Source organism: Papio anubis, chromosome 10, assembly GCF_008728515.1.
Source record: "Papio anubis isolate 15944 chromosome 10, Panubis1.0, whole genome shotgun sequence".
Classification (NCBI taxonomy): domain Eukaryota; kingdom Metazoa; phylum Chordata; class Mammalia; order Primates; family Cercopithecidae; genus Papio; species Papio anubis.
In genome coordinates, this window is record NC_044985.1 from 108,614,566 (window position 1) to 108,640,778 (window position 26,213).

General features: G+C 39.0%; 1 protein-coding gene across 1 annotated transcript in view; it reads right to left on the reverse strand.

Annotated features, from left to right (window-relative positions):
- DOCK10 (dedicator of cytokinesis 10) overlaps window positions 1–26,213 on the reverse strand; it is a 281,526-nt gene that overhangs the window by 81,734 nt on the left and 173,579 nt on the right. Inside the window, 8 exon segments of the mRNA XM_031651896.1 lie at window positions 3,356–3,448; window positions 6,409–6,474; window positions 6,970–7,157; window positions 8,976–9,055; window positions 12,021–12,143; window positions 18,270–18,352; window positions 20,162–20,284; window positions 20,475–20,696. Of these exon segments, the coding sequence (XP_031507756.1) occupies window positions 3,356–3,448; window positions 6,409–6,474; window positions 6,970–7,157; window positions 8,976–9,055; window positions 12,021–12,143; window positions 18,270–18,352; window positions 20,162–20,284; window positions 20,475–20,696 (978 nt within the window).

Below are 26,213 nucleotides of genomic sequence, written 5' to 3' on the forward strand. Positions count from 1 at the left end.
TTTCTGCTAGCAGTGATTTATTCACATGTTGATATTTTTACTTCTTTATTGTGATGGATGATGATAATTTAGAATACCTAGTGTTTCTCATTAGATAATTCATGCTACTAGGGTATGGATTAAATACATGCACATACATATGCATAAACACACACACAGATGTAACTGCAGAATATAGATAAGACACACATCGAGGAACTGTCATTAAGGGACACAAATTGAATAAACAGTAAGTCCGTGCCTCCCAAAGTGTGGTTGGGGACCAGTTGCATAAGCATCACTTGGAAGTTCGTTAGAAATACAGAAGTTTTTTTTTCATTTTGGAGACAGGGTCTCGCATTTGTTGCCCAGACTAGAGTGCAGTGGTACGAACACAGCTCATTGCAGCTTTGGCCTCTGGCTTTTTTTTTTTTTTTTTTGAGATGGAGTCTTGCTCTGTCACCAGGCTAGAGTGCAGAGGCATGATCTCAGCTTATTGCAACCTCCACCTCCTGGGTTCAAGAGATTCTCCTGCCTCAGCCTCGCGAGTAGCTGGTACTATAGGCGCACGCCACCGCACCCAGCTAATTTTTGTATTTTTGGAAGAGATGGGGTTTCACTATATTGGCCAGGATGGTCTCAATCTCTTGACCTTGTGATCCACCCGCCTCGGGCTCCCAAAGTGCTGGGATTACAAGCGTGAGCCACCGCAGCTGGCCATGACCTCTGGCTAACTTTTTGATTTTTGTTGTTGTTCTTGTTGTAGAGACAGATGTCTTACTTTATTGCCCAGGCTGAAGTCTCAGACATTAACCTAGGCACACTCAATTGGAATCTGCCCTTTCATAGGATCCCCAGGCAACTCATATGCACATTGTTGAGTAATATGGTATAGTAAATGATGCAGCTTTGGCATGGAATTGATCTCTTTTTAAAAACTAACAAACATATCTGTGTTACTGTGACAGCTAATGAGACATTTTGGGAAGTGGCCAGGCTGTAGCTATACAAATAATGCTTTCGAATGAAAATAAAATATACTGAATGAAGGGCATTCTCTCTATTTCTGGAAAGAAATGTTTTCAACTAACTCTACATTTTATCGTGCTTTTGAGTTTTCAAAGCTCTGCCACGTACGTCATCATTTCATTGTCCCCAGTGGCCTTGTGAAGTAGCATGGTGCAGTGTTAGGAACCAGGGCTGCACATGTTAGGGGGCTCTGAGTTACTGCAAAGGTGGTGTGGTCAGTAAGAGGATCTTCCAGGACAAGAACCCACATCTTGGGATGATCATTTTGCATTGGAACTCCGGTGAGCTGCAGGCAGCTCAATGTCAGCAACCGAGTCGTTCCCAGAATTGTACATATTCTCATGTGAAAAAGCTCATGGCTTTCATGAGGCTTCCAGGAAACACATGAGAATAGAAAGATTAAAACAGTTAAGAACAGTAAGAATATTAATTTTTTAAAAAAATCATATATCTACAGAAAAAGCATCTTCCAGATGGGTTTTGTCAACCGATTGACCCTTTGGTCAACCGATAACAGTAAATATTCTGTAATGTGATCATGGTTTTCCCTTAACTGTATTTCACTTTCTGTCCTGAATTTGTGGGGGAAAAATTAAGGAGCACTAAATGTACATGGAAGAGTGAAATAATGTCAGGCAGGTGTTTCATTGGTGTTCCTTTAATTAGTTTTTAAATGATTACTGTGCACAGTGTGGGAGGCAGAAAGACATCACCCGCTAGATGTCCTGAATGTTCTAATTCTGCCAATATGCTACCTTACATGGTAAACAGGACTTAACAGATGTGATTAAGTTAAGGACCATGAGATGGGGAGATTATCCTGGATTTTCCAAATGAGCACAGTGTCATCACAAAGGTCCTCATAAGAGGAAGGCAGAGTCATAAGAGAAGTGAGAACAGAAGCTGAGGTCAGAGTGATGGGATTGTCGGGAAGGCTCAAAAGCCAAGAAATGTGGGCAGCCTCTAGAAGCTGGAAAAGGAGAGGAACTGGAATCTTCCCTAGAACCTCCTGAAGGCTCGTAGCCCTGCTGCAAGCTCGATTTTAGCCCTGTGAGCCATTTCAGACTTCGGAACAACAAAACAGTAAGATAACAGTTGCATGCTGTTTTAAGCTGCTAAATGCTGGTAATGTGTGAAAGCAGCCATAGAAAATGCCTATAAAAGGTGTGATATTATGAATCTCAGGCATCCCATCAGCAGGCTGCACTAGTCAGACCTTCACTTTACGGTTAAAAATTAAATTTTATCACTGAAATTTGTTTGTCTAAAGTTGTTTGTAATGTAAGCTAACATGTGTATAGTAATTGACCATGAGCCCAATGACTTTCTGTGTGTTAGAGGAGAAGGGTGAAGCTTCAGGCTCTGGAGTCACATGGCCTGGTTTGATTTCTCTCACTTATTATGTACCCTTGGTAAAGTTACTTGACTTCTCTGAGCCATAGTTTTCTCATCCATCAAATAGGGAGGTAATAATAGTACCAACTTCTTGGAATTACTGTGGGGATTAAGGGAGATGATGTGTGCATGGAATTTAGCTTGAGGCTTGGCACACTGCAAGAGTCCTGAAAGCCTGCCAGGGCAAGGCTTGTTCCCTGTCATGTTTAGAGATGACAGGGTCCAAGCTCACTTAAGTTCAGGCATGTCATAAGCAATGTAATTGGCTCAGGCTCTAGTTCTCTGCTCTCTTCCTTATGACATGAAATGCTGCCATTCATTGGTAAAGCTATTTAACACAATCTCTTCACTAGCTAGTGAAATAAAAGAAAAAAAAATTCACTGAAAAAGAAAAGAAGAAAAGATATATGCCAGCACTAAAAGCATATTTTTTTAAATTTAAATTTTAATGTTTTTAGTTGAAATGGAGTCTTGTTCTGTTGTTAGGCTGGAGTGCAGTGGTGTGATCTCGGCTCACCACAGCCTCCGACTCCCTGGTTCAAGTGGGTTTCCTGCCTCAGCCTCCAGAGTAGCTGGGATTACAGGCACGTACCACCACACCCAGCTAATTTTTGTATTTTTCGTAGAGATGGGGTTTCACCATGTTGACCAGGATGGTGATCTGCCTGCTTCGGCCTCCCAAAGTGCTGGGATTACAGGCGTGAGCCACTGCACCTGGCCAGCATCCCATTTTTTTAAAAGGTCACTCCTGTCCTGAAATACATGAATTTGCAATGTACTCCTGGAACAACTGTCAATTAATATAGTTTAGAAATCTTGGTAAGTATACATCGGCCAAGGCATGTCCTGAGTCTAATGAGGTCTAGAGAGAGTGTTTCTCACTACACAGTTATCTGACCATTCACCCACCTTTCTTAGGAGCTGCGGGGGACAGTGGAGGGCTGGCTCTTACCTCATCTGAGAAATCTGGATTCTGAGAGTGGTGCAGAACTGCTGTGTAGGCGGCTGAGGTGAAGATGGTCCCTCCAGGTTTTCCATAAATACACTGTTTAAAAAGTTATGAGTTGAACAATTTTAAGTGTCTGAAATTATCCCTGGGTGAAAAAAAGGCCACAACTCTTCAGTACCAACCCTGGGACAATGGCAAACTTTGTGATAACTTGCCAGGCTAAGCTGGCATCTAATTAACTTTTAACTTCTTTGGCCTACTACCCTGCATTTATTATACAGTGAAAGCTGCTGAAGATAATTTGATGGCTTTCATTCATCATATAGATAATACACCAGGGCCAAATACCTGTGAGACAGGAGTAATACAGGGTGGCCACAGGAGAACAGACAATTCCAGGCAGAGGTTTCACATGACTAGCAAAAAGGATACTGTTGAAATAGCTCCATAAGTCAGTGGCCAATAAGACCCTAAAAAATAAGATGTGGGCCAAGCTGGCCAAGACCAACTGTACCCAGCATGGTGCTGGATTTGACCTAGGTTTCTCCCAGGACCTCATTATATGCCCATTAACATACTAAATTACACTTCCACCAGCACCTGGGCAGTTTTGCAAACACCCATGTTTGCTATAAATATAGGTGGCACCACATTTCTGATACATCGTCACCTTTCTTTAGACATCTTCATGAATGTAAAGAAACTAAAGATAGAAGCCCTAAACCTTCTTGCAGACGAATGGCTCTCTTGAGTACACCCACACTCTTCTTTCCTGAGTGTGTACTTTTTGCTTCGCAAAAACTACTTTCACTATTTTCTGAGTCATCCTTGAAATCCTTCTTGTGACAGTGTCAAGAGCCTGTTCACCGGCTGGGGTTGGGGTCCTAAATACACTGTTTAAAAAGTTATGAATTAAACAATTATGAGTGTCTGAAATTATCCCTGAGTGAAATAAAAGGCCATAACTCTTCAGTTACCAACCCCAGGACAATAGCAATGACTCAGACAATGACCCGAGACAATAGTGAGTGTTTGGGGACCTCCCCTAGCCCATGGGTATCACCTGGACCAATCCGACTCTCGATTTACATGGGATAAGGGCTAACTTGTTTAAGACTGATTCCTGTAGAATGGCTTCCTGAACAGGCCCTCATGGTTAAGCTTTGTGTCCCTACCCAAATCTCATCTTGAATTATAATCCCCACATGCTGAGGGAAGGAAGTGATTGGATCCTGGGGGCAGTTTCCCCCATGCTGTTCTCATGATGGTCAATGAATTCTCAAGAAATCTGATGGTTTTATAAATGGCAGTTTTTCCTGCTCTCACACAGGTGCTCTCTCTCTCTCTCTCTCGCCTGCCACCATGTAAGACGTGCCTGTTCCCCTTCCACCATGACTGTAAGTTTTCTGAGGCTTCCCCAGCCATGCAGAACTATGAGTCAATTAAATCTCTTTTCTTTATAAATTACCCAGTGCAGTGTGAGAACAGAGTAATACAGGCCCCATGGAACCAGCTCTGATCTAGAGTTAAGGTCTTGTGCAACCACAAGAGTTGGTTGGACCCCAGCCCCTGACACGCCAGCTTCTGGGATAGGGCTGGTTTCCGTTTCCACCACAGTAAGTTACTATTCTGTCCAGCCCCGAATCAGGCCAGGGGCTATGATATGGCACTTCCTTATAACTTATAAGCCCCCTTTGTCCAAAACTCAAGACCCCTCTTGTAGCGTCTGACATTTGACTTTGCTCTATCTCTGTGTAGTATTTTAGAATGCAGTGAAGCCGGGGACCCACCTGTGATTGTTCTTCTTTTCTACAATTTTCCATGTAAAAACATTGCTCTACAGGGCAGATGTGCTTGCCATCTGATCATTGCCTCTGTTTGCTTGACAATTATATTTCACTTGAATTTTTCTCTCCTGATGCTAACGCTATTTTGGAGTTTGGTGCCAGTGGATGCTGACAGTGGCTCAAGAGTTTTTTTTTTGTTGTTGTTGTTTTTTGTTTTTTAAAGACTCTCTTTACTGTGCCTGATTAATTCAGTCACTCAAATTGATTATTGTTCTTCTGAATAATGCTACAAATTAGAGGACTCAGTTTGTACCAGACAGACTGCTTTAAGAGGCTACCACAGTGACTGGTGGGGGTTAGTTAGAAATTAGTTTTGTCCTCTACTACCTCATTCTTTGATTTGCCGAAGCTGGTAAGATCGGCAGCAGGCCCACTACAAATAATTTCCCCCTCAGTTTTTATGGGTTACTTTATGTTGTTTGAAATCCCTAAAATAAAAACTGCATACTATATATCAAATATGAACTCTAAAAAATGCCATCCAGTTGTAGCTTTGTAGAGTGAAACAGCACAGTGCCTGCAAACCTCACAGTTTTATGGAGCATACTAAATCACGTGATCAGCAACCGGGACTGACTTCCCAGAGCCATTTTTCCAGTTCCTCAGGCACTTGGCCACGTGCACCTTCCATAACTGTGGGCATCCCACGGGCCCCTGCGTTAGACGTTGGGCCAGTATGCAGCAGTGCTTCTGCGCAGACCACACGAGGGCCGGCTGGGAGTTCTGTTTTTAATCAAGCACGCTGAACCGAGAGGCAGGCTAATCTTTGAAAAAGGCAATGTCTTCCACAGGGGAGTCTCGGCATTTACCTTGGAGATTGTTGATTTTTAGATGGGAGAAGCAGAGAGTCAATATTTGGGAACAAAAGGTACAAGAATACTGTGTGTACATTAGAGGGCCAGAAGTTCATGATAAGCAGCTCGTAATGAAAGACTTCGTCATCATCAGATGTTGGATGTATGGTTATTCATTTAAAAAATGTGTCCTTTTTTTCCCAAGTCATGAAAAGCTAAAAGAGCTATGAGACTGGGATTTCTAACAGATCTAGTTAATGATGACTGTTAAATCAGGTACATTTCAGATCTAAAACAAATGTATTAAATTACTGCTCTTTCAACCACACTCACATAAAAAGCCCCACAATGGTGGAAAGAATCCCTGCACCTGCCTTCCCCCTTGATGCTGGGTGCCTTTGCTGACTTGGCTTACCTTCAGGGGCTTGGCACTTTCTTCATCGGAATTTTTGAATTCAATGCACACAGTTATATTTCGTGCCTGAAATTATGGAGAGAAAAAATGAAATTGTAATTTCCTATCAAATAACATAAAAAAATCCAAGTGCCTAAAATAAGTAGCTTCTAATTAAATCCGAAAAATGTAAAATATCCAACATTTTCTTGTGACATTATCCGTGATGTTCTGAAATAACAGAAGGATCTGGAGAGTGTAGTTAAAAGGGAAGTAAAAGCTCATATTGAAAGGGGGGCAGGCATGCTATTTTTAGAATATCTTAAGAAACTAAAAAAAATGGTCTAGAACAAAATTATTTAAGACTGATTTAGAAAAGATGATTAATATGCTACAAAACTGCATCCTTAAACACTTCTAAGATAAAACTCATCTCTGCCTCTTACTAAACATTTTCTCCAAAAGGTTTTCTATGACAAAGTGTTGCCCTATAGTAATTTGTATTTGCACATTCAGGAACTATCGTATATGGTCTAAATATGGTGAAAAGAAAAGATGATATCTCAGAAACTTATATCATACCTTGTTGAAGCATTTCTGACTATCATACTTGAGGTGTCTGGGGTAAATATAAATTTGATTTTTATATACTCTATAAGGCCGACAATACTTTGTTGAGTCGTAAACAAATTCTTCCACCTCCACTGTGGGTTCTGTTTGAGCCATCATGTTGAAAGGCTTGACAGGGATAAAGGACGATGTTACACAATCTTAAAAAATCAGAAAATAAGAGTTTGTCATTTAATATGGTTCTTTTAAAGTGAACAATACTTAACATATTTTAAAATGAACCCACTCAAGATAGAAACTCCTGGCTTGTACGCCAATGGATATTAACTTACGCTACCAGGAAAAATTTGTAGGAGGTGGGCATGGCAGATTAACAAGCTACATATTTAATATTAAAACTGATGTCTCAGAAAAAGCAGTAAATCTTTTAGACAGATTTATAACTATTTTCTTTTTGTATTAAGCTTCCCATAAAAACAAATTTTAACTAATGAACCACTGAACATAATAACCATATATTATAAGAAATAATCCACCAATCTTTGCTATAACACTATAAAAATAATACATATTCTGATATATGACTGAACAAAGCCTTGTCCATTAGATATATTACTGATAGTAACAGTTAGATTAATAGCAATATCTCTCTACAGAATGGATTTCACAGCACGGGCCTGAAGCCCCTCTCTTCATCAGTAGATACAGTTTATTTATTTTTCTCTTCAGTTTGTATCACCTTTTAAAACCTACTCTTGGAGGAATAGCTTAAGAAATAATGATTAGGAATTTATAAATCAAAACTTCTGTCACCAAACAGTTTGAAGGCTGAAGTTGTGGTACTGAAAGACCAAGGCCTTCTACCTCCCTTTACTCCACCTGGAATCTGTGTTCTAAAAAGCAAAATGATTAGCTATGAATGCTTGAGAATCAGATTATGGTTTTCTTTTTTCAAAAACCAATTATGATATTTTTATTATGTGTTCAGATTTCTCTAAGATTCTACCCTTCTTCCAAAGAGAATACTGAGTGCCTCATTTGTCATGTTTCATTTCCATAGGTAATAAAAACAATGATCCCCAAATCAGGTAGAGGAAATGGCTTAGTTTACCCTCTGCTTTTTCACATCAATCAATATAAAAATGATTTCGAGCCATGGCTTAAGTTAGAATGCTCATTACATTTCATATTAAAATTATTTGTAGAAAGTTACAAGGATGGAAAACTTAATACCGCAATGGTAATCCAAATATCCCATGTCAATAGTCCTTTCCCTGTTTAGAGTTCATTATAGGAGGCCTTTATTCTTTTTTTTTTTTTTTGCATTGCTGAGAAAGTCACTAAAAGGTAGAATCAGAAATAACAAAAGAAACCAATTTTACCACTTAAAAATTAAATTCTGAAACTCTTATAAAGTTAATAAAAGTGCCTTCTAAAATTCAGTTTTTTTTACTGACAATACTTTTGACCATATTCTAAAAAAAATTATGTTCTCTGTATAATAACAGAGTCTGACAATATTTGAGTTATAATCATTGCATGGCCACTTGAATGCTTACACATAGTGTTCAGAGTAACCCTCTGGCAGCACAGTATGGCAGAACTAGCCTCTATTTTGAGTGAGAGGAACTCACTCAATGGAAGCATATTCTCCCGTTATGGATTATTGGTTTGTTAATCTATCCAAATCTGACTTTCCTTCTTTGAAACCCTCCAGGGTTTTGAGGATTAAAAGACGTAATTTAATACCTTGTTGGGTGCATGGTGCATACCAGGTAAATGTTAGGTTACCCTGATTATAGTTCTTGCTCTACAAAACTCATCATCTGTCTTAGTGAAGCAAAAAGAAGCTCCACATTTCTGTAGCATCATGAATTCCACATATTTAAACTTTTGGGGAAAAAAAAACCCAAAACCTTGTAACCAACCAACTAGCCAACCAACCAACCAACCAAAAAAACCCACTAACTATTCAATATTCAAAACTCGGCAACCAAACCATGACATCATCATCATACTTGGATGCTCCAAGGGAACGTTGTCAACAGCAATATCCAGGCTTCCAGGAATGGTCTGCATTTTGCTTATTCTGTCGGCTCTGGAAGAGTCCATGAGCAAGGAGACACACACACACACACACACACACACACACACACACAGAGAGTATTATTCCAATTTTCAAGAAAAAGCAGTCATCTATAATTCTGAGTTTTGTTAAGGGTAAACAGCAGATTCCCAAATAATCTTGTGAATGATTTATTTAGCTGGTTTAATTTTGCAAACTAAAATACATGTGATATTGCAAATAAAAATACAAATCAGGGAGGGGTCAAGTGACAGATTTTCTGAAAAAGATTTTAAATGTATTTCCTTCTACTTCAGATAACACGAAAATGATCAAAAAAGTATGAGAGTAAATTATGGAGTTTTTATTAACAAAAGCTAACAGTATTTAAACTGGCTTAAGTAATGCACTCTCATAATGAATTTTAAGAAGTTTTGAGAGCAAGCTTGGTCTTCGCTACAATTGCCAAGTGGACGGTCCATATTCTTCCTCTTCACCAACAAACAAGGAGGAGGGGGACCCTTCCCTGAGCCCTGTTTCTTCTGCTCTCTCTCACCCCTATAGTGTATGCGGACACCCCTTCCCCACCTGTCTCCCACTCACATGCACTCCCTGGCTCAAATCCTCCCATTTCCCTCCTACTCTCTCTCTATTAAAACCTCTCGCCAGTCTTCCTTTAGAGTAGTGTGAAAGCTGCTGATAACAGTTGCAAGTCTCAGGAAATCTACTTTGAAAGGTGGAATAATTACAGTGATGGGTCAGAGTCAGCTCTTCTCAGCTTGTGAGAGCTGAATGTTCAATTTTTAGGAATTTTGCTTGACAGCTAAACACGGCCATTAATATAAATTAAGTTAAATAAACTTATGAAAGAAATTATATTAAACACAAAGGTAGTAAGTACTCAAAATTCACCACTTTCTGATTATTTCACTACATGGTAAGATTATCTGTACATCTCTAACTATATGGTGGAAACGCTGTATTAGGGTGCACATCTCTTGCTAACTCTATGTTCAGTGAAGCCCCATTGGTAGGTTGGAATCAGCAATAGTAGATAGACACCGGCCATCAGCACAAGTCCATTGTTCCCTTAAAGAGTTGGTTGTGAAACATTTGTCAGCACACCACTGAGAATAAAGGCCATAAAGTGTGAGGCTGACATGAAATAATTTAATGTCAGCACTGCGTTGTGTATTCTAGGGTGCCCCCTTAATTTACACGGTAATAATTTTCCTTGCTATTCACTGATAACATGGGTTTTGTAAGAGTTTGTTTTTTTCTATTTATAACAGATCACCCCAGAACCTTCTGCCTATTCTCTTCTGCTCAGCATTATAGCCTTTCACGCTTCAGTATACTGGCAAAAAGGTAAAGAGGAAAGGCTGGGCCTTAGGAAGGCTATGGTATGGGTTTTGGCCAGGATGTTTGATTACTTTAAAGGGGAGGAAGCTCTCTCCATGTAAGAAGTGGTCCTTTTTTTTTTTTTGAGACAGGGTCTTACTCTGTCACCCAGGCTGGAATGCAGTAGTGCAGTCGTGGCTCACTGCAGCCTCAACCTTCCAGTCTCAAGGGATCTTCCCACTTCAGCCTCCAGAGTATTTAGGACGACAGGCACATGATACCGCACCCAGATAATTTTGAAAAGTTTTATTAGAGATGATGTTGCTACTGTGTTGCCAAGGCTGGTCTGGAACTTCTGGGTTCAAGCCATCCTCCTGTCTTAGCCTCCCAAAGTGTTGGAATTACAGGTGTGAGCCACTGCATCTGGCAGGAATGGTCTTATAGCATCAAAAATAAGTCAGACAGGTTCCAGACTCCTTCAAGATGTTACTTCCCATTTTTATTTTGCTTTCTAAGATTTACATAATTTTCAGAACAACATCATCAACAAAACATTGGCAAAACTTCTTGTCACATAGAGTATGTCCTCTCCAGAAGCTGCAGAAAATATTAACTGTTCTTGCTTCATAATATTATATTATTTTCATTTTGCATAAATGAATTAAAGGATTGGAGATTGTTGATTCTTAGATGGGAGAGGCAGAGAGTCAATATTTGGGAACAAAAAGTACAAGAAGACTGTGTGTATATTAGAGGGTCAGAAGTTCATGATAAGTAGCTTGTAATGAGCGACCTCGTCATCATCAGATGTTGGATGTATGGTTATTCATTTAGAAAATGTTGTGGCATGTATATGTTTTCTGTTTTGGCAGTAATTTCCACTGTCTTTTCTAAAAGTATTTGAATGACAGAGCTGTTATGAATGATTATATTTACAGCAAAATAACTGTAAAACATTGTCCTAAAATGCTTTAATACTCCCCCTACTGAGAGATGTCTATGCTTCCTTCCTTTGAATCTAAGTACTGTGTCTGGGCTCTGTGACAGCTTGATAGGTGACTTTGGCAGACATGGCACTGTAACAGCTTCTGGGCCCCAAACTGAAATCAACAGTGGTCATTTCCTGCCCTTGAGACACTTACTTTTAAAACGCAGCCACCACGCCTAAGGAAGTCAAAGAATTTCATGAAGAGGACCCCACAGAGAACTGAGATCTCTAGCTCATAGTCCCCGCTGAGTTTCCAGCCAACAGCCAGCACCGATTGGCTGAAAACCAAACGAGCCATCTTGAAAGTGGATCCTCTGACCCCAGCTGATCTCTCTCAGCCCATGCCATGTGTGGAAGAGATAAGCTCTCCTCACTCAGATGTGCTCAAATTGTGGACTCAGGAGTATAACTACTGTGGCAGTGTTGTTATTTTAAACCATTAAGTTTTGAGGTGGTTTGTTACACAGCAATAAATAACTGATACAGTTTAACATTTCACAGGCCTTCCATACAATTCTAGCAGTTTTTGCCTTTGTGGCACTATTTGGGCATACGTGAAGTCACCTGGAGGTTTGGGCATTCGGGAATCAGATCCTCAGGTATTTATGAAGCAATAACAAATCAACATGGCTGATTTTTGTTAATTTCAAGAGTATTAAAAAAACATACCTTCTATAATCTGATACTAGTTTAATCAGGTCCTCGGTTGAAATCTTGCTACTTTCTTGTCTAAACAATGGTGAAAATCTTGAGTCTCTGTCCACATTTCCCTGGTTGTCCTTAAATACTGATCTGAAAGAAAATATTTATTCAGGTTGGTATTTGGATATTGTTTATAAAGTTGTGTTTTTAAGGTGACTATATTAATTAAACTTCTCATTTATAACCAGAGAAGCTCTAAGAACTTATAAAATAAAAAGACAGAAAACTTCTTATACAAATGTTTCATTTATACACTTTATTTTTGTTATCTTTAATTTTTTTATTTTTAACTCTGTATCCAAAGTGATACCATTCCACATTACAACTGTATTTTTTATGATGTCTCACATTTAATAACTTGTGTCAAAACCTTGGAGTATTAGGGAAGTGGAAAAGAATAGGAACACAAGTTATTCTTTTAAATTATTTCTTCAAGACACCTTAAACCTGGGCAGGACAGAGTCACTTCAATTTGAGTGGCATTACTAGGATTTACGAGTGGTGGAACAGGGATAAGGTTGTATATGTGAGTGTGGAAGGCCATACTCTTGACACATTTTCATGGAGCTAAATGTACCCATGTCCTAACTTTTAGGACAGAGACAAAGATAAAATGGAAGGCACCTGAGTCAGACTTTTGTTTTAAAGAAAGGGAACACCATGAATCCTAGCCACTTATTTCCTTCCTTGGTCTATTTCATTGGAACCAAGGAAAGTTAGGCTTAGTTGAAACACATAAATAGCTTTTGTCCAAAGAATATAGCAACATCAGACAATACTTGCTTCACATACGTACCATGCTTAGATGTCAGTTTTACATGAAGTTCCTCATATCTCATCATACAATGTGTGGTCCAAAAAAAATTAGACCCATATATTTTCTTCAATGTTAGAGAAATAAATATTGAATTCTTACTTCAGTGTTAGAGAAATACTGAATTCTTACTTCTTCTAATGTAGGGCCTTAACTAGAATGTTTCATCACTCTTTAAGTTAACCGAAGAATTCAATGCACAGGCTGAGATGACCATTTAAACAGATATCAGATTATACAACTTTAGTGTTAAACAGAACACTAAAAGAAAATAGGCTAAGATTTTATCAGAATGATATTTTTAGACTCCTTCAACTTGTCTCCTCATTTTTTCTCTGTTAAGTAGTGAATGAGGGAAGGTAAAAAGGCAAATAACATTGGGGAGAAAGAATAAAAATATTACATGAACATTATTTTTATTTAAATATTATAAAGGGCGTTTGTTTCAGTGCATCACATGTTGAAACTAACATGACACAATTCCCAATATGAGAGGAAGCTAAACTGAGCTTGAGCAATAACTTTTTAATTAATTAGTGACTTCCATTTATTGATAGATGTTACTTGTGGAACTCAATTTGCTCTTATCCATAACTCTGTCATGGAAATTGCTCACTTACACTGGACACTTTTCATAAAAAGAATGAAGAGTACAGCACCATGGGAGAAGTTTTGCTCACAGTGCCATACAACCTGCGGCTGCTCAAGAAATATATAACTGGTGGCTGGGCACGGTGACCGCCTGTAATCCCAGCACTTTAGGAGGCCAAGATGGGGGAATCACGAGGTCAGGAGATTGAAACCAGCCTGGCTAACATGGTGAAACCGCATCTCTACTAAAAAACACAAAAACTAGCTGGGCGTGGTGACGTGCACCTGTAATCCCAACTAGTTAGGAGGCTGAGGCAGGAGAATCCTTGAAGCTGGGGGGTGAAGGTTGCAGTGAGCCGCGATTGTGCCACTGCACTTCAGCCTGGCAACACAGTGAGACTCCGTCTCAAAAGAAAAAGTAGGCCGGGTGCAGTGGCTCAAGCCTGTAATCCCAGCACTTTGGGAGGCCGAGGTGGGCGGATCACGAGGTCAGGAGATCGAGGCCATCCTGGCGAACACGGTGAAACCCCGTCTCTACTAAAAAAAAATACAAAAATTTAGCCGGGCATGGTGATGGGCGCCTGTAGTCCTAGCTACTCGGGAGGCGGAGGCAGGAGAATTGCGTGAACCCGGGAGGCGGAGCTTGCAGTGAGCCAAGATCGCGCCACTGCACTCCAGCCTGGGCGACAGAGAGAGACTCCGTCTCAAAAAAAAAAAAAAAAAAAGAAAAGAAAAAGTATATATATATGTATATATGTGTATATATGTATATGTATATATGTATGTATATGTGTGTATATGTATATATATGCATGTGTGTGTATATATACATATATATGTATATGGCAGGAGATAAAAGAACTGATTCATTTACACAGATGGTTTTGTGATGGCTGGAACACCTAGTTCCAACTGCTACAGTTGATCAGTGGTCAGTATATTGTGAGGGTGTCAGCACCATGATATTTGGGGTATGATTGTAGGAATCATGAAATATGGCCGAGCCATTCCAAAACCACTCGTGTAAGTTTTCTTGTTTTCTTGCCCAAAGGAAAAGAACCTTAGATGTCCCTGATAGATTCATTCACAAACAGTATGAATAACCATGATGTGCAGAATGAAGTAGACATATGTTTTGTATGTGTGTGTGGCTATGGAAGAAAACACATAAAAGTGGTTTTCAGATAGCTGAAGATGATTTTGAAAAATAAATTATTTAATAATTAGAGCTCTACAAAGACAGACAGAAGGAAGCACTGTGGGGTGCACTCGGGTTTTTGTCACTGGAAGGAGTCAAACAGAAGTTGGACGACCATTTGTTGAAGACGTTGTCAGTATGGGAATCTTAAATGACAGTTGTACTGTGCACCTTCCATAATTGTAGAGATATGAGAATGAAATGTTTATTTTAATTTTGCTTCATTAAAAAAAAAGTCAGTGTTGAGTGCTGGTCCATTTAGAATATCAAATGAGGTAGTCAAGGAAATCACAAAAGAGTCCTTGCAAGGATGCTGGCACATAGGATTCTGGGGATGATATGCACGGAAAGAGATCCATTCACAACCTGACACATTCGGAAGGGTCAGTTTTCTCCCGAGTCAATGAGTATAAAATACCCTGGGGAGTCGTCTGTATGTGTTCTCTATTCCTCCCCCAAGGATAACCTTTTCACCGTGAAATGGCACTGCAGCTGGTGCCAAATATAAGAACACCAAATTAATTTCAGAAAAAACGTTGTTCACAGCGATGAGCATCTGTGCGTACTGCAGTGGGTGGGATGATTAGATGTGGGTAAAAATATGGTCATAATCTAAATTGTCAGTTCTACTTTGTAATGACAGTTGATTGTAAGGGCCAACACGTCTTAGGGCACACTGAAAGCTGTACTTCGCAACGAACTGCAATCTAGAAAGCGTAACAGGAAGGAGCAGTAGCCTCAAAATCAGCAGCATCAATTAGGTATTGAAGTATGTCAGGAAGCTGGTAAAGACATGGGCAACAACCGGCCTTCCTCTGATGCTGTCCATACTAATTTGAAGCAGTTTCTATGTTGTGAAAGAGGAATTAAAATCTTTGGCTGGTAATCCAAAGATTTTTTTTTGTGGTTCGGTAATCCAAGTGGTTTGACCTATTCTTTAGAATTGTCCTGTTAACTATTTTTCTCAGTTGTGAGAAATTTAGGTGGAAGTAAATCACATGTGTATATACACAGGTTGGTGCTGTTTCCTAACTTACAACCAGACCACTAATTGGGCATTCATATGGTCTAAGCTTGTGGTTTCACTGGCTTTCCTATCCTAGGAATAATTTCAATAGTCAGTATTACTGTCAGCCTCCCTAGAGACTTCATCTGTCTTTCTCCCAGCATATTTTACTAGACAACTTCAAAGCAGGATTGTCACTTCGCCTAATTTCTCAGATTCTTTCAATAATGGGTAATTCATTGACTTCTCTCCTTTATATTGTTCTTCACTGCCTCAAATTTATCAGAAAAGGGGACTTGGTGACGTAACTATGATCTCTGTAAGTGACTCTATAGTAATAATAATATTAGAAAAAAATGACTTCTAAAAATCACAGTCTTTTATTGGGTACATATCTCTTCTCCTTAATCCTTATACCAGTACATTAGATATTCTTATTTTCCTCTTTTGTAGATTAAAAAAAAAATAGGTAAAGTCAGGTTATAAGTAACTTGCCCAGGCTCACTTGGCTAATAAAGGATAGAGTGGGTTTTTTTTCTTTTTTCTTTTTTAGAAACAGGGTCTCACTCTGTTCAGGCTGGAGTGCAGTGGTGCTACCATAGTTCACTGCAACTTCCAGCTTCTGGGCTCATGTGATACTGCTATCTTAGCCTCCTGAGTGGCTAGGACTACAGGTGTACGCTACCACTCTTGGTTAATTTTTAAAAGTTTCTTAGAGATTGGGTCTCACTATGCTGCCAGGCTGATCTAGAACTCCTGGCGAACCTCCAGGAGACCTTGGCCTCCTAAAGTGTTGGGATTATAGGCATGGCCCACCATGCCTGGCCAGAGTTAGGATTTTGAGCTCAGTTCTGTCTGGCCCCAAAACGCCTGCTTCTAAAGTCTCAGAGCAATGTTGGATCCTTAAAGTGAAAAATGTGTGCACTATTGTACTTTTGTTATACTGGAATATTTCACAACAGACATCTTGCCTCTACTTGCCCCAGTAGGTTTTCTGGAGGGAACTGAGAATGCTTAACAATACCAAAAATGTTTAATCAGTGAATTATAATTAGTTAGCCTTTCTCTTAAAGCTTATGAGAAATAAAAACAAATTCATTACGAAGGGTTTTGTAGCTCTAAATACCATCTTTTTTCATGCAGAATGTCCTGGCATTAGTTGTTCCTATAGAAAGAGATAGAAAAGGGAGGATAAAGTACTATCCATGAGCTATTTTATGCCAAATGCTTCTGCACTTGAGATTGCACATACTGTTCATAAGGCAGGTATTGTCAGCTTCAATTTATAGCTGGGAACCTTGAGACTTGGAGAAGAAACTTGTTCCAAGTCACAGTAAGTAGTGGCCTGATCTGCAATGTTTATCAGACTCCCAGGCCTAGACTCTCCCTCCCTTGCTATGGCACTGCCTTAGGGCAAACTAATTCCTGGAGACTGCATGAATCTATCTTGGTTTACTGCTGCCCAAACTTCCACATTTCTCCTTCCTACACCTACTCATCTCCAACTTCAAATAATAACCTCAAAATTATGACAGATATTGGTGAGTTTACTCTGAATATACATCACTGGGAACTGTGAGACTTAAAAATGGCATAATTAATAGGTTCTCTCGTCCTTCTGGATGTTAAAGTTAGATACATTGAGATAATGTTACCAAAGTTCAAATGAATATTTGATGGGCTGTATTATTTGCCACCACACCTGGCTAATTTTTGTATTTTTAGAGAGACGGGGTTTCACCATGTTGGCCAGGCTGGTCTCGAACTCCTGACCTCGGGATCTGCCTGTCTCGGCCTCCCAAAGTGCTGGGATTACAGGTGTGAGCTACCATGCCCGGCCGGTAGCTCTAACCTTTCTTAGTTCATTCAATGTGTACATTGCTGACCTTTTAGCCTTATGAGTCTATGCCAGGCTCTTCCTCACTTAAGAAATTCTTATACTAATAAAGATGTAAAGAGATTGAGGAGGACAATAATAATTGATGATATTAAACAGTTCTGAAAAGCAATTATGGTTCTTCATGAAGAGGTTATGCATCCAAGTGAATGATGTGTCCATCTATGTCCACAGAACTCAGCCTTTCTTTCAGAGAGGCAACTGGTACTGATACATTTGGCTAGGCTAAACAGTATCAAAATCAAAATGAGTTTAAATGATTGGTTTGATGGTTTCATTTGGACATCCATATATAGATGTGAGCTCTACGCATAGATGAAAACATGCAGCTACATAAGAAATCATAGTGCATCTATCTGAATTTTAGGCACACCAGACTCTCAAGACTGACATAATGTCAAAGATTTGTTAAGTCAAATACACATAATAAACAATTTATGACATTGATTTGATATCTACCAAGAACCCATAGCATATCTGGTCACGCACGCACGGCACATGTGTCACGGCCCTCTATTATAAACTGTATTGCTAAACTGTCTTGTGAAATGTATTCTCAGGGAAGCTCAAGATGTTTATGAAGATGACCATATTAGCATTTTTCCAGGTGTAGACACGTTAAAAATAATAGGCAACACAAAAATGTTCAAAACTGAAGCTTCCAATGCCACCATTAAATGTATTTCTGTTGACTGTAACTGTCGACTTACCTTACTGCCCAGGCGAAAGGCATACGGTATTTTCCCAATTTGCCGCAGAACTGTCTGTTGGATTTTAGTATCTTTTGTGCATACTAAAGAAAAAATAAATACAAATATTGTTTAGAATAGCACTTTACAAACTGTACATATAAAATAATACTAAATACTTTTTCATATTATTTTATACTGAAACTCAGCATAACTCTGTCTTACTAGCCCATATTACCTTATAAAGAGCCAAATGGTGTCCGTCTGTGTTCAAACTATTGTATAATATTTTTCTTTGTTTCTTTTTAGTTTGGAGATTTCAAATGTAGAAAATATCCATGTCTTGGAATATCAACTTTTTTCCTTTTTTTTTTTTTTTACTTAAAAGATTTTAAAATCTTGAACGGAAAGTATTAGCAACTTTACATTTACAGTCTATTCTATATCCCTTTTATTTGTAATGACAGAGGGCAGGAGACTGGTTCTATAAAGTGTCATATAGTAAACACATTGGGTTTCATGGGCCATATAGTCTCTGTCACAAATTTTCAACTCTGTTTCTGTAGCAGGGAAGTGGCCATAGACAATCCACAAATGAATGTGACTGTGTTTCATTAAAACTTTATCAAAACAGATGGTAGGCTGGATTTGGCCTGCACACCGTAGTTTGCCAAACACTGAATTATGGGACTCTCATAAATATGTTAAACTTCTTTCTAAATTGTCATACATGCTCAGATTCAATTCTTGTAAGCTATTTCCTCAGTATATTTCTTTGGCATGGAAAATATAGACTTTTAATACTTCTTTTCTTTTTTTTTTTTTAGACGGAGTCTCCCTCTGTCGCCCAGGCTGGAGTGCAGTGGCGCGATCTTGGCTCACTGCAAGCTCCACCTCCCGGGTTCACGCCATTCTCCTGCCTCAGCCTCCCGAGTAGCTGGGACTACAGGCGCCTGTCACCACATCCAGCTAGTTTTTTGCATTTTTAGTAGAGACGGGGTTTCACCGTGTTAGCCAGGATGGTCTCTATCTCCTGACCTCATAATCCATCCGCCTTGGCCTCCCAAAGTGTTGGGATTACAGGCGTGAGCTGCTGCGCCCGGCCTTAATATTTATTTTCTATTAAACAGTAATATTTGATTATTAAAGAAAATCTAATAGAAAAGAAGGAAGTAGAAACATATTACCTGTAGTTCCACCATTCAAAGCACAGTATTCTCTTTCCTGTTCCTTTTTTCACTTAAGTGATATTATAATTTGATATACAATTATTTATCTCACTTTGTTCATCATCAGCATTGCTGATGTCTCATTCACTTGCTTTTACTAAGATTATTCCTAAGGTTTCATTATTACTAATACTCTGACCCTTGGAGTGAAAGCTTTGTCCACATTTGAATTTATTTCTACCATTAGATTCTCAGAGATCAAAAATTACCAGATCAAAAGAACATAAAGCAAAAAGATATACTTAAAAAAATTTCTGGTGGATATTCATTTCACCATTAAGTGAGTATTTCAAGATACACAAATTTGATAATTCAAAGTGTGGCTTTCTTTCTTAAAAGCAAATGAAGTTGGCTGGGCACAGTGGCTCATGGCCTGTAATCCCAGCACTTTGAGAGCCCAAGGCAGGCTGATCACTTGAAGTCAGGAGTTCGAGACCAGCCTGACCAACATAGTGAAACCCTGTTTCTACTATAAAATACAAAAAATTAGGCAGGCGTGGTGGCATGCGCCTGTAATCCCAGCTACTGGGGAGGCTGAGGCAGGAGAATCACTTGAACTCAGGAGGTGGAGGTTGCAGTGAGCCGAGATCATACCATTGCACTCCAGCCTGGGCAACAGAGAGAGACTCCATTAAAAAAGAAAAAGCAAAAGCAAATGAAGTTATTTATAAGATTATACATTACCTTGTTGGAGTCTGGGTTCTTAACATAAGGTTCGGCACCACTTGCAATGTTTCCCATCAAGACTTTTTCGATTTTGGCCACCAGAACAATTTCAGAATGTGGATTGCTTACAGAAAATACAGCCTGTGTACAAAGAAAGCAGCTAATAAGCATGGAAGAAATCACATTGTAGACATTTACAAAATTCCACTTTTTCAAAAAAGGACAGCTTTAAGGGAATTTTTATTCAGGAAATTGCTCATCTTATGTGATCTATTGGTAAGAATAATGGTACACGCATTTTCCATCTCATCACAAGTAAACAAAGTGCCACCTGCTTTGGAAATTTTAGCCATTCCTCCGGAAGTCCCTTGATGTGAGGTTCTTCTGATTGTCTTGGCGTGATGGTGTCGATGTTGCCATTTTCCAAAGCCACAGAAGCCCCCAAGAGCATCTGTCTGACAGCAGCATGGTTTAGATCCACGTGAAAATCAGCAGAAATCTTCCTGCCGTCTCTGAGGTCATAAAGTGCCACACTCACAAAAAAAGGCTCAATCTGCATGAAAAAGAAAGAACAGATGTTTTTGACATAAAATCATTATCCATGCGACAGCCTCGTTAGTACATCATTTAACAAAGCAGTAGATAAAATAAATGCAGCAGGCAAGCTCCCCTTGACTCAGTGACCCGGAATCCTGTCCTCCAGCAAGTGCCTTAGATCCTAGTACTGGATCTCATTGGTTCTTTAGTTTCCCTGCCAAGAACTCTCTTCTTTATGTTGCTTTTACATGCATGGTTAGGCCTTACAAATCCTTCCAGTTATTTCCCTTACAGTCTTAGAAAACACATGCCACCTCAGTCTCTTAGGCCCTTGAAAATCTGTAATGAAATGCTAGAAGTTTCCAGACTGCACTGTGGTTGGACTTCACTAGACCAACCACGTCTCTGTTTTTTTATCACAGCTTGATAGAATCATAATAATAGCTGACAGTTGTTGAGCATTTACTATGTGTTTTGCACTGTTCTAAGGCACTCCTAACACATTAGTGTCACAGATACATATTAAAGCACAAAACACTGTGGCAAGCAGGTAGGTGAGCATCAGGTTGTGAGGGAGTCTGTTGGCAGAGAGGGTGGCAAGTTTCCCGAGATGAGTTGATATCTTAGTTGAATTTTTAAAACAGATACTATTTTTTCTCTTATCTTGAAATAATTTTGAATAGAGAGAAAGGTTGTGTATAAGGTGCATAAAACCACCTTATTTATCCCCCTTGCCCGGATTCAACTGTTAACCTCCTGTTTCTCTCTCTCTCTCCCTCTGTCTGTCTCTCTCTCTCTCACACACACGCACACGCACTCGCTCTCGCTCACGCAGTCACCTATTATAACCAGTGTGAATGCTTTGAGAGCAAGTTTCCAGTATTACTCCTCCCCTAAATACTCTGGTGAGTGTTTGCCCCAAATGAGGACACTCACCTGCCTAATCACTGTGCAGCCATCCAAGTCAGGAAAGTCATATGGGCCTAAAACCACTGTGCAACTCACATGCTCCTTTCAGTGCTGCCAGTTGACTCAACAATGTCTCTGCTTTTCTTTCTGGTCCAGAATCCCATCTAGGACTACTCAGTATGTTTTTCTGCTATTTCCCTTCAATTTACTTCAGTCAAAACTGTTCCTCAATCTTTTTCTCTCTTTCAGGTTTTTGGCCTTTCAAAGACTACAGGACATACATTGTGACATACATTCAATCTGGGTCTGTTGTGCGTGTCCTCATGACAGGATTCAGGTCATGCTTTTACGGCAGTACAATCTCGGATCGATGCTTGATTTTCATACTTCATTGTTTCAAGAGCACACAGTGTCAACTCCTTCAGCAGCTGTGACGTTAACCTTATCTGCTGGTTTTCTCCATTATAAAGGTCACCATTTTCCCTTTGGCAATTGATTTGTATTTGTGGAAATATGTTCTACCCCCATGTCTTGCTACTCATTAAACACAACCCACCCTAGTCTTCATCTCCATTGATAACTTCCATTGCAGTCAACTACCACCACAATGGTGGCCAATGGTGATTTTTCAGTTCCACCATTCTTTCTACACGTATTAGCTAGTATTCCATCATAAGGATGAACTTCCCCTTCTCCCTTATTTTGATATTAATTAATTAATTTATTAATACAAGTATAGACTCATGGATTACTGTTTTACTCAATGGGTTTTGCTCTTACAATAATTAGTGTTAGTGTGATGCTGAAATTGTCCCAGATTTGGCTAGAGGCATTCATTCAAGGTAACTTCTGGGTATTTTTTTGGCAAGTCTCCATCATTTTCTGAGTACTTCTTTATCAAATAGTATGTTCCAGACTTATCCTATACTTCTCATGCTCCAGATATTTCTCCAGGGAGCGCTGGTTCCTTATAGTGAGGGTGACATTTACAAACGACGATCTGGGTGCTTGTTGTGCTCACTGTCACTGGGATATCATTGCTTCTGTGCCCTCCCATCATACGGAGGTAAGAAATACACACACACACACACACACACAATTTATCTCTATCTGTGTATGAATACTTATTAAAAACCAATTAGTTCATGTTTATACCTCTGCTTCCAATACAAACACTCAAGGGTTCATTCTAGCCTTCCCATTTTTTATATTGGTAAGTAGGTCCTCCAACAATGAGAACCCAGGATCTCATTACCATGAATCTGTTTACTTACTTGTTCCACTAGTTACTTATTGATTCAAAGTAACCAGTCTCCCAACCATACCAGCCATCTTTTCTAATTGCCTCCTCTGGGCTGCCCTGCACCTGTATCCCAACACATCCAGGACAGGCTGCTTCTGTTCCTCTTCATGGCTTTCTCTCCCCATCAATTCTTGGGTGCTCACCCAAATTCAAGCCTCTATGTGGCTTTCCTCTTAACCTCTTGTCCCCAGGCTAGGAAGGAAGTGGAAGATGTGAAAATGGGAAAGTTATGGAAGATGAGAAGAAGGAGAAATTTCTTGGTCAAGTGTGAAAGAAGTAGGAATTAGGTAAAGAGTTGGTTAGAAGGGATTTCTAGGTAGGGTGTGTGACCACATGTGCAAAGACATAAGACATCAAAGAGCACAGGAAAAGAACATTAGAGTGGGATCAGAGTGGAAGCAAAAAGAAAAATTGGTAGGAAGTGTTCGTGGGAGAGGCATTTGAAAAACATTAAGGAAGTATGACCAAAGAGCTTGGATATTCTTTGCATGTGTTTGTATTGGTTGATTGGAGAAAAAGTTTAACAGGGGCATGAATACAGAAAATTCCCAGGTTTGAGGATAAAAGAAATGAAGTACATGATCATACCATTGGTTGATATAGGGGATAAAGATACAAAGATGAATTCTAAATGGGACATAGAAAGTCATCTGCGGGACATCTCAGTGGCAGCTGGATGTGTGTATTGAGCCGAGTCAAGGAAACTGGACTGGAGAGCTGGACTTGAGAGTTTTTTTGTGTGTGGGGTCCTGTTGAATCCATGAAATAGAAGAAAATCAGAACAGGATTCTGGAAAGTATCAACATGCAAAGGATGGAGATGGGAGTAGGGAAGACAACTTATAAAACAGATTGGGAAATAGGGAAAAATTTTAAAAAACAAATAAAAAATTTTAAAATGCTGCCAGAGTATTACAGAAGCTAAGAAAGATTCAAGAAGGAAAGAATGGTCAACTAGAAAAATCTCACAACAGAGATAAAGACCAAATTAATATATGCCTATGTAATTACATACATATATGTACATATATACATATATTGAATACATGCACATATATGTAGTTATACATTTATGTGATTAAAATTGGAATACGCCTATAAAAACTAGCATTTTTACTGTTTTAAAATGCTACTTAATTTTGAGTTGATGCCAATCTCTACCAGTATTCTATGGACAAACAGATTATAGTGAAACACCATATTGTGATCCAGTTTATTATTATACAGACTCACTCATACTGTGGGTTTTGTTAAATGCTTAACGGTATCTCCTGTCTTTGAAATGTAGTAATGTGACTAGTTTATACCAAGGGGACAAGTTCAATTTCTTAATATTAGCAATACTTGCCAGCTCCCTTACTGTTAGAAAAAAGTTTTTGCATATGAAATAATTCAATAAATTATTATTATTATTATTATTATTATTATTATTATTTTGAGACGGAGTCTCGCTCTGTCGCCCAGGCGGAGCTTGCAGTGAGCCGAGATCGCGCCACTGCACTCCAGCCTCCCGGGTTCACGCCATTCTCCTGCCTCAGCCTCCCGAGTAGCTGGGACTACAGGCGCCCACAACCGCGCCCGGCTAATTTTTTGTATTTTTAGTAGAGACGGGGTTTCACCGTGGTCTCGATCTCCTAACCTTGTGATCCGCCCGCCTCGGCCTCCCAAAGTGCTGGGATTACAGGCGTGAGCCACCGCGCCCGGCCAATTATTTTTTAAAATATAAAGCAATTACAAACTAAAAGTTTATAGTATACCAATTTAAATTAATTTAGAAAAACTCTTGTTTTGTGGTAGTGGTTGTCTGCCAAAAGTTGAAAAATGCAAAAATTACAGAAAAATAACTCAAGTGAGAACTCAAAACACATTGAAGGTCAAAGCAAAACCCTTATTATTTTTTCCTGAATTGTTGCATTTTGATTTTCATTTCTACTTGTGAATGGAAATAAATACCTACTTTGATAACCCATCAAAAATTAAAGCTCATGTGGTAATTCATTTCTTTCTTCCAATCCACCTTTTCAAAATAAATGTCAAATCACTGTCTTTTCAGTGAGGATTTGTTTAACAAAGCTCTGCAAAGCCTAACAAATTAATTCATAGGTTTCTTGTGTTTAGAATTCTGTACTCTTCTGAAAAAAACTCAACGATAAAATTTTAAATGTAGTTCTACTGTGATGTAGCTTTATTAGTTCAGATTTTTGGAGTCAATTTCTATTTTCAAAGAAATATTTTATACTATAAAACCATCAACTTGAATTTGGTTTTCAATTTACTGACTAAAAAATTACATGCTGTCAAACACTGTTTTCTCATCACGAGGATGTTATTTCAGGGAGTCTTTAGAATCTCATTCATTAAATGCAGTAGTTGGCTCTTAAGCAACTTGGAGAAATACTTCAATTAATTTAAAACATGCTCATTGAATTAAGAACAATGAGTTTAAAAATAGTTTCATTAAGGAAAGAGTATCATTGAATAAATAAGCAATGATTTTTAAAAAACAATGACATTAAATAACAAACTGCTGTGAAGGTGAGGCTGACATTATTTTTTGTATTATTGCTCATAGGCACAATGAAATTATTTTTCTAAAGTAATTTCCCAGTTTTTCAACGTATGTATCAACTGTAAAATGAAAAACAACACCGACATATAAAACACTCCAAATCAACTTAACCCTTCAGTCTGACAGATACCAAAGGACACACTAACTTGGGTCTCTGTACTTGGCCCTGTTCTCTTGCCTGGGGAGATTGGCCTAAATACAAGCATTTGGCTTCTGAATATGCATCTTAGTACAAAGAAAGGAATTCATGTGGAAGGAGTCATATGCCCCTGGCAGTAGAAAGAAAAGCCCACTATCTTTGATTTTCAGTTTCTAAATTGCATTTAAAAATGTTCTAGGTCAAAAAAAGCATCTATTTTTATTTAACAAGGTGACTAACTGACATTACCATTTGAGGTAATGATATGGTTTGGCTGTGTCCCCACCCAAATCTCATCTTAAATTGTAGTTCTCATAATCCTCACGTGTCGTGAGAGGGACCCAGTAGGAGGTAATTGGATTATGGGGGCAGTTACCCTCATGCTGTTACCGTGATAGTGAGTGAGTTCTCACAAGATCTGATGGTTTTATAAGGGGCTTTTCCCCTTTTTGCTTGGCATTTCCCTTTGCTGCTGCCATGTGAAGAAGGACATGTTTGATTCCCCTTCTGTGATGATTGTAAGTTTCCTGAGGCCTCATCAGTCATGTTGAACTGTGAGTCAATTAAACCTCCTTCCTTTATAAATTACACAGTCTTGGGTATGTCTTTATTAG